Source organism: Pituophis catenifer, unplaced genomic scaffold (genome assembly GCF_029215685.1).
Source record: "Pituophis catenifer annectens isolate HBS135680 unplaced genomic scaffold, rPitCat1.0.hap2 SCAF_1, whole genome shotgun sequence".
Lineage (NCBI taxonomy): Eukaryota > Metazoa > Chordata > Lepidosauria > Squamata > Colubridae > Pituophis > Pituophis catenifer.
This window is the reverse complement of record NW_027256881.1, coordinates 200394186-200409701: the sequence shown is the minus strand read 5'-3', so window position 1 is coordinate 200409701 and position 15516 is coordinate 200394186. Positions and strand designations below refer to the sequence as shown.

The window sequence follows — 15516 nt, the reverse complement described above, 5'->3', positions numbered from 1 at the left end:
TGTTTTGTATTTAAACTATTACATGAGTGGAAACTTTATTTTGGTGTCTATGGAGATTCTTAGTCATCCAGGTCATGGTTGTCCCAAGGGTGCTTTTTCAAGAGGCAACTGGACTATCTGGTTTTTCTTTGAAGATGCTTCGCTTCTCATCCAAGAAGCTTCTTCAGCTGAAGAAGTTTCTTTTGGTGCATTTCATAAAGTTGATTTTTGTTTCAATTGGCCAGTTGCCCCGTCTATTGCCCATCTCAGCTGGGCTGAACTAATGACCTGACTTTTTTATTTGGTTTCCTTTCTGTAAATCCTTTCTGTAATTAGCCAAACTTGTGTGGGGTGAAGATTTCCCTTCCATCCTCTCTGGGTTCCCCCAGAATGCTAGTGTGATGGGAGAAATCAATTTATAATGGTGGGGAGTGGGAATGGCATCAAGGAGATCACATTTTCCACTCATTGATCATCCATAAATGTGGTTACCTCAGAACAGAAGGGGCTGGTTCATGAGGGTGGCTTCCCCCCCCCCCAGTATACTTCACATCACACAGTGGTGGTGTGTTAGCAAGAACTGGTGACCACACACCATGCTCAGATAAGATTATTTTTTATGTTAATTTTATTAAATATTACAATTAAAGGATAAAAACTAATACATGCTAATAAAAGAAAAAATAGAAAATCCAGAAAAGAAAAAAAAAGAAAGAAAAATAGAAAAGGAAGAAAAGATAAAATATAGTAAATAAAAAGAAATAAATTTATAAAGAAATGTCTTTCTCTTTCCCCATAACAAATATAAACAATTTTAGTAACTTAATCAAGTTTCTCTTAAACTATAACAAATGATCTTTTCTTTCCTTATCCCATCTCTTATCTAAAAACAAATCCTTAAAGTTCAGTCCTGGTCAGCAAAAATCTGTTAAGGGTTACTAGAGACAGCAACATATCTATTTTAATCTTGGTTAAATAAACTAACTTTATATTCTTCTTTTCACTTTTATCAATCTTAACTTTTAGTCCCTTCAACTAATGTCCTAGAACTTGTTTTCTTTTCATTTTTGTCATTGTCCTTGCAACTGTTTCATTTCTTACAATTATTTTGCTTATTCTAATTTCTAAACAAGCAACATGGCAAAGATTAACACATCATTTGGATTAGATTAAAAAAAAATCAGCAAGGGCATGAAGAAGCATGAAAAAATTCTCTTTTCCAATCTGGAAAAATAAAATGTATACATTTGTAAGCAAAAAAGCATTAGTCATAAGAAAGGGTTTGGTTATCCACCCTCCAGACAACCTCCTAATTTCATAAAGGATTATTTTTTAAAAATGATGTCGTGTATTAAAGCAGTGAATCTTAAGGATCCAGCCCAGATTTCCAGTTACTATATATTATTGCAGCTCCTTGGGGAAGAGCACACAACTGGGTTTGTTGGTGACAGTAACAGCCTCCAGCTCACTAAATTAATGAGACTTTTCAGATGCCTTCGGTGGCTGTGGTTGCAGTGCTAAAGTAGCTCTGAGGTGAATTCCCTTAGTTTTGGACTCCAAAATGTAAATGTTTCTTTTAAAACAATTAATTGATTGATTCAGCCAACTGGTGAAATAGGTATGTGTATTTGTGCCTTCAAGTCAGTTTTGACTCCTGGAGACTGTCTGGTCTAGTCCCTGTAATTTTCTTAGCAAGATTTCAGAAGTAGTTTGCCCTTGCCTTCTTCTCAGGGCTAAGAGAGAGTGACTGATCCAAGGTCACCCAGCTGGTTTTGTGCCTCAAGCAGGGCTAGAAGTCATGGTCTCCACCCTCTAGTCCACTACACCAATTTGCTTGGTAAGATGTTAGCTAGGTATTCCCAATTTCCTGGGATGTATTCTTCCTATGTCAGTTATATTTTTTTCATGATCTGACACTATGCATTCAGCATCTGCCAATTTATGTCAGGAAGCTTTTAATACTAGTTAAAACCTGGCCAGATGCCCTAAGTAACAACTAAGATCAGTGCTCATGCTACAAACAGAAAAGTTTAATTGGGTGTGATCTGTGGACATATTAACTGATGTATTTGGGGTGTAATATTACTGTCTTAAAATTTTGAGACTTTGTTTTAAAGTGAGAGGGATAAAAGTTGAATATTGGTTTATCTGCTTATGCACAAAAAATGTTCTCCTTTCACCAACTGCCCAGTAATTCAGAAAGATTACTGACTGTAATTGTGATATCAGAACACACACAACTAGGTTAGAGAAGAGCTAACAGCTACATTCGCTTGCCATGATAAATATATTTAGTCTTTTCATTGCTTATGTTATGCAAATCTAGCTAATTTGGTTGGGTTATTGTTCAGTGTACTATTCAGACCAATATATGAATCCATTTAGTAACCAGTTAAGCACATTGAGTGAATGTAGAGTTCTGTATTTGAATTTTAGCAGTTTGTAACTCAGTTAGTTAAACCTGAATAAATCATATTTTTATCATAACAAGATATGTATATAGAGTGATATGTTATACAAAGGAGAAAATGGAATAAACAGAATATTGAATCTAACTTAAACATTTGCAGAGGAGATCAGTTGGAATCAGTGGATCTACTAGATCCAACTTAAATGTTTTCTATTTATGGTATCCCGATATATCAAATTAATCATATATTTTATCACTTTTCCACCACATATTGCCTTTTACTCTTAACTTTCACTGACTGAAATTAGGCAGTAAGTTTTCCAGGATAGTGCCCTGTCATTAGCTTAGATCTAGATAAGGGCACAATTCCCATGCAAGATTGATCTTATGATTTGGTACCAAAATTGTTGAGCAACTCCAGTGATAATGGAGTTCTAACCATGGAAAAATTACATCTATTGAAAAATTCCATGGTATTACTGCTTTACTTCTATAACAATTATCTGAGTTCTAATTGGAGAGATATTTATCCACCCCATTTCCCACCGTCTAGGATCTGGTCATAGTAGCATAGTTGTTAGCAAAGGAATATGCAGAATTGCTGGTATGTCAGCATTAGAAATATTAAAGACAACAGAGGTTTGCCATGGGAAGAGGGCTGTATAAACCAAGGAATACCAGCAATTTATTATAAGGGTACAGAAAATATGTTTCGACTTAGGCTAGAAGACATAAAGTGAGGTACTCATTTAATATCCTAGAATTATTGTGATCAGTTATTGGCTGGCTGTACTCTGGCAGTTACAGATATATAAATATGCCTGTGCTTGTCATGTTCTAATCATCAAATATATCAGTATTTTATATTGAATTCATACAGACAGAAATGCTGGCATTTAGAAGTGTCCTAATAAAGTACTCTGGCTGTATTTACACAACATTGTAAACTAAAATATGGTTGCTCACTTCTGCTGCGGATTGCAAACAAAGCTGCTGTATATTATTATTTTAAAAAATAGGAAAATAATGTGTTCGGTGCAGAATGTTCCTTACATCATTGTCAATGCATTGCTGTTCATAAGAAAGCTGATTTTCCTGAGAATGGATTGGATTTGTTTAAAAGATATAAGAAAGAGGAGGAAAACTGATTGCTAAGAAAATCAATAAATAAATTGACAAGAAAGCCCTATTCTCCCATTTGTACCCTAGCCATCCCTGAAGAAAATAATAAGCAAGCATTTCTGTGTTGATCCTGAGAGCATGACACTAATTTTTTTATATGTTTTTCTGTATTTTAGCATTTTTTTATGCATGGGGCACAACTGTAATTAAGAGCTGCAGGATGAAAAGATGGCACAGTCAGTGCTGGTACCACCAGGACCTGACAGCTTCCACTATTTTACGAAAGAATCACTGGCAGCTATTGAACAACGCATTGCCGAGGAAAAGGCGAAGAAGTCCAAGCAAGAGCGCAAAGATGTCGATGATGATGAAAATGGACCAAAACCAAATAGCGATTTGGAAGCTGGCAAATCCCTGCCCTTTATATATGGAGACATACCTCCGGGGATGGTGTCTGAGCCATTGGAGGACCTGGACCCATATTACATTAACAAAAAAGTGAGTCCTCTGCTGGGATTTTAACACAGAATTTGGGAGGAGGGAAATTCTGCAGAGTCCTCTTTAATCAGTGGATTGGAGGACAACTTCTATACTTCAGATTATTATCTCCTAAATATGGATTACTACTTCCGTTCATTTATGCTCACAACTAAAGCATCACTTGGGGAAAATATTACAATACTGTAAATATGTTATTTCACACCCCCGCCCCATTATTGTGAAGCAGTTTTATTATATCTTTCGTATTCGCACATCTGGAGGAAAACGATTGGAAAAAAAATATTTAACAAAAATTACATGACATTTGCAACAAATCTTAACTTTACAGAGTCAGTGTTTTTAAATGATTGAATCTGTTTAGCAATTGCCCGCTGGCCTAGTTCTTCTTTTCATAGCAGTAAGGATGTAAATGTTTGACTTGGTTTCTGTACTATCCTACAGCTATCTGGGTTGCTGTTAGATCTGTAGCCTTAGAACCACCTGACTCTGACTCTGCTGTAAAAAAGAAAGGAAAAGAAAATATATTTTTGCAGGCAGAAAATCTTGCTTTCAATTTAACTAAAATTAAAATAATTCTTTGGCCTGGTCATCTCCAGCTTGTATCCTTCACATGCTCATCTTCCAGAATTCATAGCCAGAAAGGAGAAGGTCAAGCTTTTTGGGAATTTTGTATGTTAACACAGCATTTGGAAAAGGCCACTGTAAGCCTTAAGAGCAGAACATTATTTTTTTTTTGTAATTTCTTCTATAAGAAAATATATAAGAACAGCAAGATACTGGTACATGTTTTTATACCCTCAGAAGATGTGTATCAAAACTTGCTCAATGAGTAGTTTCCAAAACTTCATTCCGCTTCTTTATTCTGAGTAGAGCCCTTTTGCTAATGGCTAAACAAAAAGTAAAAGTTAAATAAGCTTCCTGTTTATACAACTCAGTTAGTAGGATGTTTTTTTAACTCCAGAAGATTGGAGTTAATCTTTTTAACTCCACTGAATAGAACAAGTAGAAGGAGTTTTTAAGCATGTAACCAGGCACATAATCACCCCAGCAGACATATTTTTGACCCCATCTTTAACTTAGAATAATTAGTATCTGATCTGGATATGGATGACATTAGACTGAGTCCTTTAACATGGTCAAATCATTTCCTGGTCCAGATGACATTTTCACTGCTCATACCTGCTACAGGGTATATGGGCCCATGAAGAAGGTCTTCCTGAAGATCTAATGAATCTTGATTGATTCTGGAAGGTTCCTGGTAAGTTTCATATCATCTGTTAAGCTGTTCCACTGAGTGCCTGGTGGACTTCTGGCATGAGGTGGTAATTGGGATGTTTGGTATGATTCTTCCCAAGTAGCCTCTTTCTATATTGGTTGATACTGGGATTGGAGTTGAGGCAGTGGTGGATTTCAAAATTTTTTATTACCAGTTCTGTGGGTGTGGCTTGGTTGGCATGGCTTGGTGGGAGTGGCAGAGGAAGGATACTGCAAAATCTCTATTCCCTCCCCAATCCAGGGGAAGGTTACTACAAAATCCCCATTTCCTCCCAATCAGCTGGGACTAGGGAGGCAGAGAACAGATGGAGGGGGGGCAGTCAGAATTTTTACTACTGGTTCTCCGAACTACTTAAAATTTCTGCTACCTGTTCTCCAGAACTGGTCAGAACCTGCTGAAACCCACCTCTGAGTTGGGGGTGTTCTTTGTTTTACTAGGACTTATGGAACAAGACATGCAACAGTTGAAGTGTCAGTGAAAGGAAAGTAAACTAAAATGTAATCCGACTGAGCTTGAATATGAACTAAAGGTAGTTCTCACCATAACTGAACCCAAAACCTCTGTCCCTAAGTGATGTGGTTATTAAGTGAGTCATGCCCAATTTTATTATCGTTTTGCCATGGTTGTTAAATGAATCACCACAGTTGTCAAACAAATCTGCTTCCCTCATTACCTTTACTTGTTGGAAGCCCCTTGGGTAGGTCACAAATGGTGATCACATGATTCTAGACATTGTAACCATTCTAAATGCATGTCAGTTGCCAATTCTGATCACATGACCAGATGGATGCTGTGGCAGTCATAAATGCAAGAATCAGTGTTTACATTTTTTAAGTACTGTCATAACTTTGAATTGTTATTAAATGAATGATCGTAAGTCAAGGAATACCTGTATAGTCAAGCCCACCGCCTGTGACTTTAAGTGTGGGGAGGAACTTGTTTAAATTTGACTGCTTCCTAATAGAGAAATAGGAGCTGGAGAAAGTCTTGTGACTTATTAGTACAAGATTTTGCTATTAACATTGCTCACGTTCTCTGTAATCTTGATTATTCAATCAGAAGTGTGTGCCTGAAGCACCACCAGCAATATTATCTAGGACTCCTTTTGATCTGTGAGCTCTGATGAAGTGACTCGGGTGCTCATATTTGGATTCAGTTATGGAATGAAAATGCATTTTATTCTGGTGGATGACCTTCAACACTGAGGGAATGCATCCATTCTGGTATTTTTATATCTCTCAGGGGTATTTAATACTATTAGCCAGGTTATCCTGCTAGACTGTCTAGAGGACTGGGAGTTAAATGTGCTGCCTTTTATTTTCTGAGGGAGCAGGTCCAATCTGTGATGGATGGGGAATAGAAATCAGCCCATCAGGTAGTCACTTGTGGATAGCCTTCCTCTGCTGCTGTTCATTATATACAGGAGACTGTGATTGATTCATTGGGAGTGAGATATTATCAATATGCAGATGATACTGAATTTACCATCTATCTACATTTTAGTAGAATAACGGTAACTTTAAAGTCATACCGATGGGTTCTAGTTCATGGATGAGAGCTACCTGGAGACTTCCTGAAGATTAAGAAAACGCTGTATCTGCTATATGCCCCAATTTATCAATTCTACACAAGAAATAAAACATCTCTGCATAGGTTATATACAGTTTTTCTTCACTTCTTTCAATGGGGAACACAAGCACAGTTCCCCTATCATATGCTAACAAAATACAGAGTATGTCCTGAAATTGCTGGAATTTGGTGGGAACCTGAAATGGAAAGCAGAATATGTTCACTACAATTTTTCCCAAACTCTAGTAAAATTAGAGCGCCTATCTGCATTTATTGGATTTGCAGAACACTCCACATATTGCATGGGTACATTTTTACAGATATTTTTAGGAAGCATAACAATTTTTTAAAAGTATAACCACACTTAGAAAGTGAAGTATAAGCATGGTGCACCATATATATCATCTATTCTTTAAGAAGTTTTTTCAGATATACAAAGTGACCAAGTGCAGCTTCACAAGAACACATATAATACCTTTTAGTTGTTGAGACTCATGTCCTGATTTAAAAAAAAAAGTTTTAATGAGCTTTCCTTATTTGGCAGTGAAAAACTCTGCAGCATTACTGGACTTGTCTAATCCATTGATTTCAATAGATTAAGATGTTGGGAGTGGGGAAGGAAACCGCTGAGTTACTGATGCTGAAGCTGGTGAGAAACTAGTCTACAATTAAAGCCATAGAAGAAAAGAGCTTTTCTCAGGCTGTCAAAATCTAGGTTTTGCTCCTGAATTTAGTGTACAATATTTAGATTTTTATCTAATTGCATAAGTCTGGTTCCATGTTAAAGTATCTGTTTAGTTGATGAGCCCTCTTTGAATCATAAATAGATATGATTGAACAAAATTAGATAGGGGGACAGAGAGATTACCTTCTATATTTGTAACTGCTACTTTAATAAAGTCTTTTGTATATATGATAGATAGACCAATGCAGAACCCATTTTACAGGTTCTGAATCCAATTTTCTCCATTAATTCTGTTGCTTTTTTTCTAGACATTTATAGTATTGAATAGAGGGAAGGCAATATTCCGATTCAGTGCCACATCTGCTGTGTACCTGTTAACTCCTTTCAACCCTCTTAGAAAAATAGCTATCAAGATTTTGGTACATTCATATCCTTTTCAAGTTCTTAGCTCACAATGATTGAAATAATGCTATTTCTGTTTTCAGTAAATTGACTATTTAAACCATGGGGTTTATTTGTTTGTTTGTTTGTTTGTTTACTTCCTGCTTTGCCCTTTTCATCTTCTCTTTTTGCCTCTTACCCATTTCTTTATTTTTTATTTTATTTATTTACCCATTTCTGCCAATGTTGCCCTCTACCCATTCATGAAGTACAGAGCTTTAAAAAATAGATGTTAAAAAGCCTTCCTTTTTTTCTTCTGTTTTTCCCCATGGTTTCTTCTCTGCAGCCTTTATTTCTCTTATCCTACTTTTGAATTTTGCTTTATTAGACCAAACACCAGTGATTTGGACTCTTGACCCTATGATTTTTAGATGGTTATCAGGAGCTCCTCAATAAAATGAATAAGGATATGCACCTTTTCTTAAAATGAATTCATCTGCCAATCGTTCTTTCCCTGCAGTGAGATAAATGGGAGATTTGTCTTATATTGGAAGAGCCATTTCCAATTCCTGGGGCTCTAATTAGGCATATCAAGGCAAATCAAATTTCCACGTGAGTGTGCCTCTTGAAAAATATCCCTGCATTTTCTGCTAAATTCTTGGGATCCATGCTATATATAAATTGATTTATTAGATATTTCACAGTTATTTTCAGACAGTTAAAAATATAAATTTGGAGCAGTCTAGGAGTTATGCCTGTTGAAACTCATGTATTACTTGTAAGATGCTGCGTTCTGTATTCATTCAGAATACAGGAGGATGTCTCCTTGTTATCCACTGCATAAATGACGAACGTTCAATAGATGTTCTAAGATGCTCCTTGTGTTTTGTTCTGTATATTCTAATAGCCCTTAAAGCACTGCATTGTGACTCAAGGCTTTCAAGTACAGCTTGACTTTTTCTATGAAAAAAAATATAGTTGAAGTTTGCTTTATATATATGTGCACAAAAGTTGTACAAGCATTCAGTACAAACTTGAGTCCAAATAGTAAGTCTTTATGTTTTCCTTTTTATACAAAATTAACAATATTCTTTTTCAGGTAGAAAGCACTGGTATGTTTTCATGTAATTTTAATATGAGCCTGTAGTACAGTGGACTAAAGCACACTTTTATTAACATCTGCTGCTTGCAATTACTGCAAGTTCAAATCTCACCAGGCTCAAGGTTGACTCAGCCTTCCATCCTTTCAAAGGTAGGTGAAATGAGAACCCAGATTGTGGGGGCAATAAACTGACTTTTTATAAAATATACAAAAGTATGAAGGCTATTGCTTAACGCATTGTAAGCCGCCCTGAGTCTCCGGAGAAGGGCGGCATATAAATTAAAGCAAAAAAAAATAAAAAATGGTATAATTACTCTGAAACTATATTTTGATTGATCTTGAAAATCGTGAGAGAATTCTGAATACTGGTTCTTAGATAAATTAGAGCAAATGTGATGTGGAGAATAAAATTATACTACTCTATTCATCTGTGAAGTTTTCAAGATGTTGTGCAAGGCAGTTTCTCTCCAATTTCAGGGCACACAAAATATTAATGAACAGCAAATGCTCATGTCAAGCAGCATGGCCTTCAGTTTTTGCAGTTTCTATACTAACCTCAGTACCTTTTAGTGGAATCCTATGCATATCAGATCCATATAGACAATTAATAAGTTGTATTGGTTTGTTTTAATACATTTATGTATGCCATTTTTTTTAACTATTTGAAAGTGTAATATACTGGATCAGCTCCAGAGAGTGAGTAGATTCCATTGTTTCAGCACAATCAAATGCATACCTATTTTAAAATGTCTCATGTATTCCATGTTACGTATTCTCAGTGTATAAAAAATGTGTATACAATTCCAGATGAATTCATATTTGTATGGTTTTGAGAGCTCTTTCTCACAAATATTCTTTTGAGTCTTACAGCCACATTCTGGTCCTCAATGGCTACATTCTAGAAAATTCTTAATGAACAACTTGGCTGTATCTGTGTGGGGAATGAAGCAGACTTAAAAGGGAACCATCCTATAAAAAACTAAATGTTAAGATTCTCTTTTATTAGAAGGAGGGCCCCGGTTCCACTCTTTACATCCCCATGAATTGTCAGGAAAGGCCTCTGGTTCTTGAACCAGTACTTGGCAGAAGCCTCCTTTCATCCTAAAAATCATCACGCTGAAAATCTTTACCAAAATCTGAGTAGAAATTGTGCATGCTAATTCGGCAGTTCACCCCAATAATCTCTTGTATACCGTTCTGAGCACCCACTAGGAAGGTGAAATGCACATGTAATACCCAACCCTTCAAATAAAGCAGCTCTCAACATGTTTTATTTTATGCTGCCATCATGTGGCCATTTAATGCCTCATAGACAAGAAAACATTTCTAGTAAGATGGTGACAGGGAAGAATTCTAACACAAACCTTGAATTATTCTTTGCATGACTCAGCCATTACCTCAGGAAAGAAAGCAAAAAAAGTCAAGATGACGGCCACGCCATCAGTGTCCTAACCTTTTTTTTTTACATGTGTCATAACGCACAATAAAAAAAAAAAGGTAGTGCTTTAATTATCTGTCTATGGCCATCTTTTTTTTTTTTTTTACTTTTTTTGATCCTTTGCAGACACTCCTGGAATTGCTGTTCTTCTTACCTTCCCTTTGAGCAAGTCTTTCAGGCAGGTAGCCTTTATTGCCGTAGCACCACTTTCTTAAGCCCTTCCATTAATAAGCATATAGGCATACAGCTGTTTTGAAGCCAGTCAAATGTTTGTTGCATTCTCCCTAAAAGAACAATATATATATATGTGTGTGATCTGATTATTCTACCAGGACTACTGCTCTGTAGGGCGACCCGGGGTCCATTAACTGAGGTGAGACTAGGCTGGGTTCAAACAAGAATGGTTTATTAGCTAACAGTAACACGAACGGCTTGAGAGAAACAGAACGACAACTAAGGGTTTGACAGCTATTTATACCGCAGCTGTCAAACTATGTGACCAATAGAAGGACAGGATTCTCCCGCCGGCAAGTCCATGCATCTTAGCCAATCAGAGCCTCGCGTCGTAAGTGCGAGGACTTAACACCCCTTCCCCCTTGGACGGAGCAGGCGTAGTCGGCTAAGTAAGTTGGACGCCTGCGCATCCGCGAGGACCTTCGCAGTTCAGGGGCGGCCGCTGGAGGAGTAGGTGGTGCTTGTGGTGCCAGCGGAACTCCCTGCAACTCCACTGGGACTCTGGCGTCAGACCCGTCATCGGGAAACAGGCCCAGTTCACCAAGTAAGTTGGGCTCTGGCGGCGTGCTTGAGGTAGGGACCTCTGGTGTGTAGGTAGGGACTGGAACTGCTGCATTGTCATCCTGGTCAGCTGTGTTTACAGGCCTGGATGTAATACGGGCTCTGACCTGGTTTATATGGTGGTGCCACAGCCAGCCATCGGGCAGTCTGACTTGGTAGGAGTAGGGCCTGGTGATTTGTTCAACAGTTCCGGGAAGCCACTTTGGTTCACCCCTGAAGTTTTGTGCATAAACGAGATCGCCCATGTTAAAGCGGCCTGTGGAGTCTGGAGGTTTTTCGGGGGAGTAGGATGGGTGCAAAAGTCGAGGTCGGTGTGTAGCCGCCGGCCCATTAACAGTTCTGCGGGGCTCCTGTAGGTAGAAGGGCAGGGTGTTACGTGCTGTGCCAACAGGTAGCGAGCCACTTTCTATGGCCAGTCCCCACCGTTAAATCGTGATCTTTAGCTGACCTCATGGCCCGTTCAGCCAGGCCATTGCTAGCAGGGCAAAATGATGCCACCTTGGCATGGCGGATTCCATGGCTGGCCAGGTAGACTTGGAAGGCAGCAGAGGATAATTGTGGGCCATTGTCAGAGACCACTACATAAGGTAGACTGTGTGGGGCGAATAGTCTCTGGAGCGCCCTGATGAGGGCAGCAGATGTGGTGGATGCCATGGCGACTATCTCTACCCACTTTGAGTAGGCATCAACCACTACCAAGAAGGTCTGCCCATGGAAGGGCCCAGCAAAATCCACGTGGATTCTTGACCATGTGGACTTAGGCATTTCTGATTCCTTGACGGGGGCTGCTGGGGCCACTGGGTGTGACTGCTAGCAAGACTGGCACCCTGCAACCCACTGGGCGGCCACTCGGTCAAAACTTGGCCACCAGACATAACTTCGCCCTAATGTTTTCATTTGGACGATGCCCGGGTGACCCTCGTGGAGGGCCTCTAGCACCGGCTGCTGAAGTTTGGGTGGCACCACTACTCTGTTTCCCCATAGCAGACACCCTCGCTGCACAGACAGCTCGTGCTGTCTGACCTGGTACGGTTTGAAATCACGCCCTACTTGCCCCGGAGGCCAACCCCTTCGCACCCAGTCTAAAACCCTGTGAATGGTGGGGTCCTTGGCAGAGTGGGCAGCCACATCAATGGCGGTAATAGGCAGGTTTAGGGCATCGATAAGGAGAACATGGGATGCCGGAGAGGGGTCAAAAACGGAGATGGGCAGGGGGCAGCGGCTGAGGGCGTCAGTGTGGGCCAGATGTTTGCCAGGGTGATAGATAAGGGTGTAAGAGTAGGCGGTGAAGAATTCGACCCAGCGTGACATGTGGGGGGAGAGAACCTGGGGCGTTTGGATGTTGCCAGCCAGGAGACCTAAAAGGGGTTTGTGGTCTGTGATCAAGGTGAAGGGGCAGCCATATAAGTAATCATGGAAACGCTTAATGGCTGCCACAGCAGCCAGTGCCTCCTTGTCGATCTGGCCATAGTTGCGTTCTGTGGATGAGAGGGTTCATTAATAAAACGCAATGGGGGCCTCGGTGCCATCTGGGAGGGCATGGCTTAAGACGGCTCCTATTCCAAAAGGGGACACATCAGCGACCAAAACTAAGGGAAGGCTGTCAGTGTATTGAACCAAGACAGCCTCAGAAGACAAAAGGGATTGGACGGCAGCAAAAGAGGCGGCTTCCCGGGGGGCCCAATGCCAGGGAGTCTTTTTGTCTAATAGGTGGTGAAGGGGCTCTTGTGGGGCAAAAAAACGCTGTAAAAACTTAAAAGGCTGAGGAAGGTTTGTAGGTCTGTCTTATTGGTTGGTGGAGGAGCCCTCTTAATGGCTGCAACCTTGGACGGTGTGGGGTGTATACCTGTGGCATCGATCAAGTAGCCCAAGAATTCTACCCTAGGCACCCATATTCTGCACTTAGTTTTTTTGAGTTTGAGTCCAGCCGATTGGAATCGATGCAGGACTGCCCATAATTTGGTTTTTAAATCAGCATGGCTAGAGGCTGATATGAGGACATCATCAAAATATGGAACGACTCCCTGCAGTCCTTGCAGTAGTCGTTCCATAAGCCCTTGGAAGATGCCCAGGGCAACACTTATGCCAAACTGGAGGCGGCGACATTTAAACGCTCCCCGGTGGGTCACGATGGTCTGGGCTGTCGCGGTGGCATCATCTACCGGGAGCTGCTGGTAAACTTGCGCCATATCCAGTTTGGCAAAAATGGAGCCCTTGCCAATAGAGTGCAACAGATGTTGCACCACAGGCACTGGGTATGGATTGGCCTGGAGCGCCCTATTTACGGTACACTTATAATCCGCGCAGATGTGGATTGACCCATCTGGCTTGATGGGTATGACTATGGGGGTCTCCCAGGGGGCGTGATCAGTAGCCTCTAGTATGCCCTGCGCTATGAGCTTGTCTAGTTCTTTTTCAACTAGTGGCCTGAGTGCAAAAGGCACCCTTCTCGGTTTCAGCCTAATGGGGCTATCTGAGGATCTAAATTGAAGGAGATGGGTGACCCCTTATATTTACCCAATTCGTCGTTGAATACGTCAGCAAATTCAGCCATGACGTCTTCGAAATTGTCGTGAGTGGTTGAGTGTATGCCAGTTATGCCAAGGCCCAGGGCGCCAAACCAGTCAAGCCCCAGCAGGCTGGGCAGAGGGTCTTTCACGATTATCAGTGGTAGATTGCCGGTGAAGTTTTTGTGCTCAACCAGGAGCTTGGTGCGACCCAGGGGATGTCATTTCCCTGGATGTCACCCAGGGGATGTCATTTCCCTGGTAGTCTCTAAGGTGCACCTGGCACACCTGAAGCATTCTTTTTGTCATTTGTGGTGCCATCTTCTTCAGAGTGTCCCAAGAGATCGGGGATTTTGATGATCCCGTATCGACCTCCATTCTGCAGGGGGCCCCTTAGTCATAGTCACCGTCATGTAGAGTTTACTGTCGGAGCCGGTTTTGGCTCAGCGGGCAGACAGTGCAGGGAGGTTGTTACCTCTCAAAATTGTGAAACAATCACCGCTCAGCTTCATGGTCTTTTGGAATGGTCTTCCTGAGGTGTTTGACTGAGTGGGTTGTAGGTTTGCCTGGCAAACGCGTGCTAAGCGCCCCTTCTTTCCGCATCTATGGCAGATGGTATTTTTAAAACGACAAGCCGCTCTAGGGTGCAAACAACTAAGGGTTTGACAGCTGTTTATACCGCAGCTGTCAAACTATATGACCAATAGGAGGACAGGATTCTCCCGCTGGCAAGTCCATGCGTCTTAGCCAATCAGAGCCTCGTGTCGTAAGTGCGAGGACTTAACAACTACCTTAAAGGGGTGGGGCTTTGGAAAGTATAAAATATCAGACTATATTTGAGCCTTGAAACATTAGTGGTTCAGAATTATTAGTGCTCACTAATCAATGAGCATAGGTTAGCTCTATAAAAATCCAGTGAGCTGAATACTATTTTTCCTCTATGTCAAAATGTTCTTCCCTGGTTGCCTGTCCTTTTTGTTTGTGGCTTGGTCAACTTATTTGCATTCTGGTGTTATACTGGCCACCAACTTCTTGCTGCAACTACCTGATTTTACTTTTAATAAAGAGGTAAGAACTTGTTTCCATCTTTCACTTCTGTAAAAATCCATATTACTATTATTATTGTTTTTTATTTCAGTATATTTAAATGTTTACTTTAAAAAAAAACTGAAGCAGTGTAGAAAACTTTGGAAATTCTCTTTGCGTATTATCTAAATATAGAAAAGGTTACTGATTCTGGAAATAAGCCAAAATACATTGTTGATGTGATAATTTTCAAGAAGTGTTTTCCACTATGTTTTCCTTAACTATTAATACATTATTCAGCATGCTTATTATGTGCACTATTTTAACCAACTGTGTATTTATGACCATGAGTAATCCTCCAGAATGGACGAAGAATGTAGAGTAAGTCAAACTTTATTTCCATGCAACATTTTAACAAAGCCAGAAACGATGTTTTTATATGCAGTAATCAAGTGACTTATTCTAATGGCAAGCAAACTTCAATAATGAGTTTCATAACATTGTTTTTTACAAATTATGCAAACTGTCCTGGATTACAGTATTTAGTGCCCATTAAGGTTGTGCATGGAAAATGTGATGTAAACTGGGCCTGAAACCAAAACCAATGTTCTATACCAGGGGTGTCAAACTCGATTTCATTGAGGGCTGCATCAGGGTTGTGTTTGACCTTGGGGGCTAGAATGGGAGTGGCCAGGGTAGGTGTGGCCAGCTCGACATCACTTGAT

General features: G+C 40.2%; 1 protein-coding gene across 9 annotated transcripts in view; it reads left to right on the top strand.

Annotated features, from left to right (window-relative positions):
- Positions 1 to 3739: 3739 nt before the first annotated feature.
- LOC139327210 (sodium channel protein type 2 subunit alpha) overlaps positions 3740 to 15516 on the top strand; it is a 63518-nt gene continuing 51741 nt past the window's right edge. For all 9 annotated transcript variants that reach the window (XM_070956941.1, XM_070956947.1, XM_070956938.1 and 6 more), the window contains exons 1-3: positions 3740 to 4009; positions 7851 to 7969; positions 15083 to 15172. In XM_070956941.1, coding sequence (XP_070813042.1) covers positions 3740 to 4009; positions 7851 to 7969; positions 15083 to 15172 — 479 coding nt within the window. The remainder of the gene's footprint in view (positions 4010 to 7850; positions 7970 to 15082; positions 15173 to 15516) is intronic.